The sequence below is a fragment of the Mandrillus leucophaeus genome, unplaced genomic scaffold (genome assembly GCF_000951045.1).
Source record: "Mandrillus leucophaeus isolate KB7577 unplaced genomic scaffold, Mleu.le_1.0 Scaffold940, whole genome shotgun sequence".
Lineage (NCBI taxonomy): Eukaryota > Metazoa > Chordata > Mammalia > Primates > Cercopithecidae > Mandrillus > Mandrillus leucophaeus.
Genome location: NW_012110253.1, coordinates 366,245 through 371,873, shown reverse-complemented (window position 1 = coordinate 371,873; position 5,629 = coordinate 366,245). Strand labels below are relative to the sequence as shown.

Sequence of the window (5,629 nt, the reverse complement as noted above, 5' to 3'; positions counted from 1 at the left end):
TTAAAATAAACTATTCAAAGGAATGAACTATATTATAAAATAAGCTATGCAAAGGAATAAACTATATTCCTTTATCATATTCACTTAACTACAAACTGCAATTTGGCAAAAATTAACATTAGTAGAAACTTGGGCCAGCAAGACTGCAGAGAGAGGAGAGCGCTACCTCCATGAGTTACAGAGAAGGTCATGTGAGATGCCACATGTGAGATACAGAGCAGGCCCGGATCATAGCAGGTACTCAGAAATGTTAATTTAGCAGGCACATATAAGAATCTGCATAGACACATTTGAACATAGCTCCTTTTACTAACCCTACCCTTATCATAACTCTTGTGAATTCCCTACCCTTTCTTACTATCAATCTTGTCCTTGATATGTTAGAGACAAATAAAACAAAGACATTAAATGACCAAAAGGACATCAGAGCTGTCTGTCACCTCCTTAATAACAAAGGTGATTTCACTGGACTGGGTAGACGGTTCCCCATTTTTTGTGCTCATCCAGCCGAAAGGTAATTGTTCTCTTTTATATTAATAGTTCTTGCCAAGTCCAGAGCTATTCCAAAGCAGTTCCTAAATGGCTGCACTTTCCTGTCAGAATGTCCAAATAAGCCCTCAAAGTCTAATTGTAAGAGGACATTGGACAGCCAAGTGAATTCAATGATATTAAAATAAAGTTTTGAGAAGAATGCGCTCTTCCAGTTCATAAGATAAGCCAGGAATCACTTGCTCTCAAGCTTTCATCATTAGCACCATCAGCATTGACAACAACAAAGCAGATTTTCTTTTGCACCTTCAAGAAAAATGTTAGGAAATATCCACGCCCTGTATCCAACATGTCCTGTTTTACTGTTTTAGAATCCCTTTACATTAGCAGGAAGTCATTTTCTTTCATTATTTGAGTATCAGTGTACTTTGAAATCATTCATCCTGTTCAAATGGATTTTTAATTTTATTGTTTTATTATTCATTTGTTTAAAAAGACTCAACACATTTATCCTTGATTATTGGTCATATAGAACAAAATGTGAATAACATCATTTTAGCTAGTAAAAGTTTCATTTGAGACACCCGTTGTGGATTTAGAATCAACTCTCTCCCAATAAATTCATACATCTAAGTACAACATGACACTGATTATTACATGTTCTTAGATGTAATAGATGCCTCTAAGTATAACATGACACAATTATTGTACAATATGATAATAACTGGAGTTGGATACAGACCCATACCTCATATTTATAATCTAATTTCCCTCTGCCATTTTAATATTTAAGTTTTAATATCTAAACAATCTGTGACCAGAACTTAATACAGGTAAATCCAAAGGCAAATGTATATATACCCTGTTTCATCCATCACACTAGGAACAGACCCTTTTGGGAATACTGATGAAAAAAGAAGTATTTCCATTAGAATGTGATGAAATTAAACAGGAAATGAATGGTCTCTGGAACATTTCACTTCCCTGTATATCTGAGATATTCTGATGTTAATAGTTAGTGGTGGATTGTTGCTGTTTAGGCCTTAATCTTTCGCTAAGAATCCTTGACCATTTAAGGGCTCCAACTTTCAGATTTTGTTTTACTGGACTGATGTGCCAAATCTGTTACAAGTTTTTCACTCAGGAAAAAATTCAACAAATAAATGGAGCTATAAGGATCTCTGGAAGTTATACAAACGAAAAACAATGATCCCTCCAAATTTATACATTTAAGATGGAGGACACTTGATATATTTTTGTAACATTTAGAACTGTAGTACACTTGGGGAAAGAGTTAAAAACATCACACACTGATAGAAACTGCTGTGAAAAACAAAATTTGCAATATGGCACAGCGATGCTCTTTTAACTGTCTCTAAGAAAGGAATGTTTTGTATAAACTGAATTCAATCAATGAGACTGAAAAAAATACGTATTTATGTGAGAAGTACGGTCAAAACCCAAACATTTTAGTTGGAATGCTGTGGAATTGTTATGAACACTTAAAAAAAAATCCAAATTTAGAAAAATTGGCAGATCTTATCATTTAAAGGAAAATATATTAAGTGCATTTATCTTGTGATTTTTATACCCTAATATACTTAGGTTTTATAATCGTTCATAGAAAACTGCATGTTTTAAGACATTTTCTTATAAATTATCTCAATTAAATTTTTGATTTGTTTTGTTATTCATAACAAGCGACTTTCTTAACAATTCTGTAATTTAAGTGTAGACAATTTCTACTATAAAGGAGAGGTAAGGTTAGGTCTATGGATTTAAACAGTTAAATGGTAATAAAGCTTTATGTTGATAAATGTGCTTTATTAAAAAGAAATATTTTGTATCATTCAAAATCTGAGATTTATGGGAAATTCATTTTAGATACTTGATTTTACTTATAATTGTTACCAGAATGAAAAATTAAGGAGAGACAGAAAATGATCTTTCCAGTTCTACCCAGTTAAAAAACAAAACAAAACAAAACAAAACAAAACCACGGATCTGTTCGATAATCTCTAGCCCACTAACATGAAACTCCTAGGTCAGTTCACATCTCTGCCTTTCCTGCCTCCTAACTAGTCTCATCCTGTCCAGTGTTGCCTAACTCTGACCCATGTACAGTCAGAGTGATCTTTCCAAAAGGCAAGTCTGATGCTGTCAGTTCCCTGCTGAAAACTACTCAAAGGTTCCCATTTCCCTTAAAAGTAAAAGACTAAATTTATATAGCACTCTTCAGCCTAATCTTTCAATTCAAAACTACCTTCACTCCTTCTTCCTCCAAAAAAGAACCTCAGTTATCTGAACATGTTCTCTCTCCCTTCGAGGCTTTTGTACATGTGTTTTCTCTGCCTCCAACTCCATTTCTCACACCCTTATCTGGCAACTCCTTATTCTTCATTCAGGTCTCTGCATAAACATATCCTTATTTTTCCTAGATTAGGTTATATGCCCCTGCAATGTCTTTCTATACCTAACCTTTATACCATTTTGTTATGCTCTCTTTGTGACTGTTCCCGTCATTGGCTGTAACTACATGAGAAAGGGATTATTTGCCTTGCATACTGTGGTCTCTCCAGGGCCAGGCCCAATGTCTGGTGATAGAAGGGGCTTAATTAACTCTTGTTGAATAAAAACATTATCAGTTAATCTTTCAAGATATATAATATTTTACTTTAAAGTTCTTTTAAACTGATAAGCACTATATACTCTAAATTACAGGGGTCCTCAACCCCTGGGCCACGGACTGGAACTGGTCACTGGCCTGTTAGGAACCCAGCCACACAGCAGGAGGTGAGCGGTGCGTGAGCATTACTGCCTGAGCTCTACTCCCTGCCAGATCAGAGGCAGCATTAGATTCTCACAGGAGCGCATGTAAGGGATCTAAGTTGCATGCTCCTTATGACAATCTAACTAATGGCTGATGATCTGAGGTAGAGCAGTTTCATCCTGAAACTAACCCCGCTCCCACCTACGTCCATGGAAAAATCATCTTCCATGAAACCTGTCCCTGGTACGAAAAAGGGTGGGGACCACTGCTATAGGACATAATTTTGTTAATGTCATAATTTCATATATTCATTAATTCAGCCAGAGATAAAGTTAAAGATGTCATTTTAAAATATACTTTCTAGGAAAAGTATGTTTACAATTAAAAAAAAAAAAACAAAAAACTTATCTGAGGAAAAGTTAGTTGTAAAAAAATGAAATACAATCATCTGAAAAACAAATTGAACTTAAAAAAAAAAAGATGTTGTTACTCTTTTGCTGATGGAATGGGGTGCTCCTTTGTTGATGGTTTTAGAATAGCTACAGAAGATGGGGATAGCAAGGATATAGGGAACAGGGCCTGAACTGATTTTCTGCTCATTCAAACCGCTGTTCCTTTCCTTCCTTTGCCAAATCTTTATAAATGGAAAAGAGAGAGGAAAGAGGAGTAGTTAGGAGAATCATTAGAAAGCATTATCAAATGCTTTTGAAGAATCGAAATCCAAAACAACAAACTGAGGATAAAAAACCAAATGTAACTGACAACTTCATCGAAACTGAGCCACCAGAGGGGCATCAGAATGTGACACTGGTTCTTTAATACACTCTTTCAACATTGGACAGACCAAAAGTAAATGAGACTATAACTTTAAAATGAAGCAATATCAAATAACACTAATTACCTGTTCATAATAATTGATATTCTCCTCAGCCATATCTGTAAATGCTAACTTGATGTCATTTTGCATATTTTGTTTCCATCTTTCCCAATCTGCTTTCAGGGCATTATTAGCGCATTCCACTTTATCTTCAAGTTTTCCAATCTCCTCTGGAAGCTGAATTAGGTCACAAAGAGAGACAAATTGACCTATGTATTATTTCCATTAGGTGAATTCATCAAATATTAAGTTGAACAAAATACCAAAATAGCCTAAGTATAACTCTTTTTTGTTTTTAATCACCAGTATTTATCATATGTACTAACGAAAGTAAAAAGAACACGGGGTTCAGTCAGGGTTGTTGAGTACAGTTCTATGGCTGGCCACCAATTAACACTTGACCTTGGCTAAGTCTCTCAAATCCTGGGCTTCAGTTTCACTATTTATAAAACAAAAGCAACTGAGCCAAAAATTAACTCCAAAGTCTTTTGTATTAAGACTCTCCTTACAACTACCATTTCTGGTGATAATATTTACATTAAAAAATACGGTTTCAGTCACTTCAGCTTCCCAGTTCTGGTCCTCATTTTTCAATTGTTTTTAGCAGAAGGCTCAATTAACTGAGAGGTTATAACATCCATACTCTAGTCCCGCCTGGAGGCCCAAGGGATTAACTTGTAAACTTTACTCAGATAGCCAGTAACAGAGGCAAGTTTATAGCGCAAGATGCCCAGATCCTAGACCATGAGCCACCGGACAGACTTAGTGTAATATTTACCCTCTTCCCCACCTTATCAGCCTTTCAGTATGTAATCCATTGATTTATTTTTTTATATTTGGCATATTCATATATATGTATTTATACATTTATATTATAGCTATTCATATATTCAGTGTATATTTACTAAGTGTCTTGTCTGTAGCGGGCATTTGTCTAAGACCTGGAGATTCAGTAGTGAAGAAAATACACAAAAATCCCTGTTTTTACCACAGCTTATACTCTACTGGGGAGAGACAAACTATAGGCAAGGTAAATAAAAAATACGAACTGTCCGCTGGTAATAAATGCTAGAGAGAAAAATGAAGCAGAAAAGTAGACAGGAAATGTTAGGATGCTGCAATTTCAGATAAGGTGGCCAGGGAAAGCCTAAATAAGTATGACTTGAATAAATATCTGAAGTAGATGTGAGAGTGAACCATGGGCTTCTCAGTGGAAACACATTCCCAGCAGAGGAAACACATTCCCAGGAAAGGAAACACCAAGGGCAATGACCTGGAGGTGGAAGTATGCCTAGGTGATTTAAGAACGGAAAGACCTGTTCACTCTGATGGTAGTTTCTTTTGCTGTGCAGAAGCTCTTTAGTTTAATTAGATCCCATTTGTCAATTTTGGCTTTTGTTGCCGTTGCTTTTGGGGTTTCAGACATGAAGTCCTTGCCCATGCCTATGTCCTGAATGGTATTACCTAGGTTTTCTTGTAGGGTTTTTATGGTA

General features: G+C 35.6%; 1 protein-coding gene across 3 annotated transcripts in view; it reads right to left on the bottom strand.

Moving 5' to 3' along the window:
• SNX7 (sorting nexin 7) overlaps nucleotides 1–5,629 on the bottom strand; it is a 117,066-nt gene that overhangs the window by 18,102 nt on the left and 93,335 nt on the right. For all 3 annotated transcript variants that reach the window (XM_011970311.1, XM_011970312.1, XM_011970314.1), the window contains one exon: nucleotides 4,161–4,313. In XM_011970311.1, coding sequence (XP_011825701.1) covers nucleotides 4,161–4,313 — 153 coding nt within the window. The remainder of the gene's footprint in view (nucleotides 1–4,160; nucleotides 4,314–5,629) is intronic.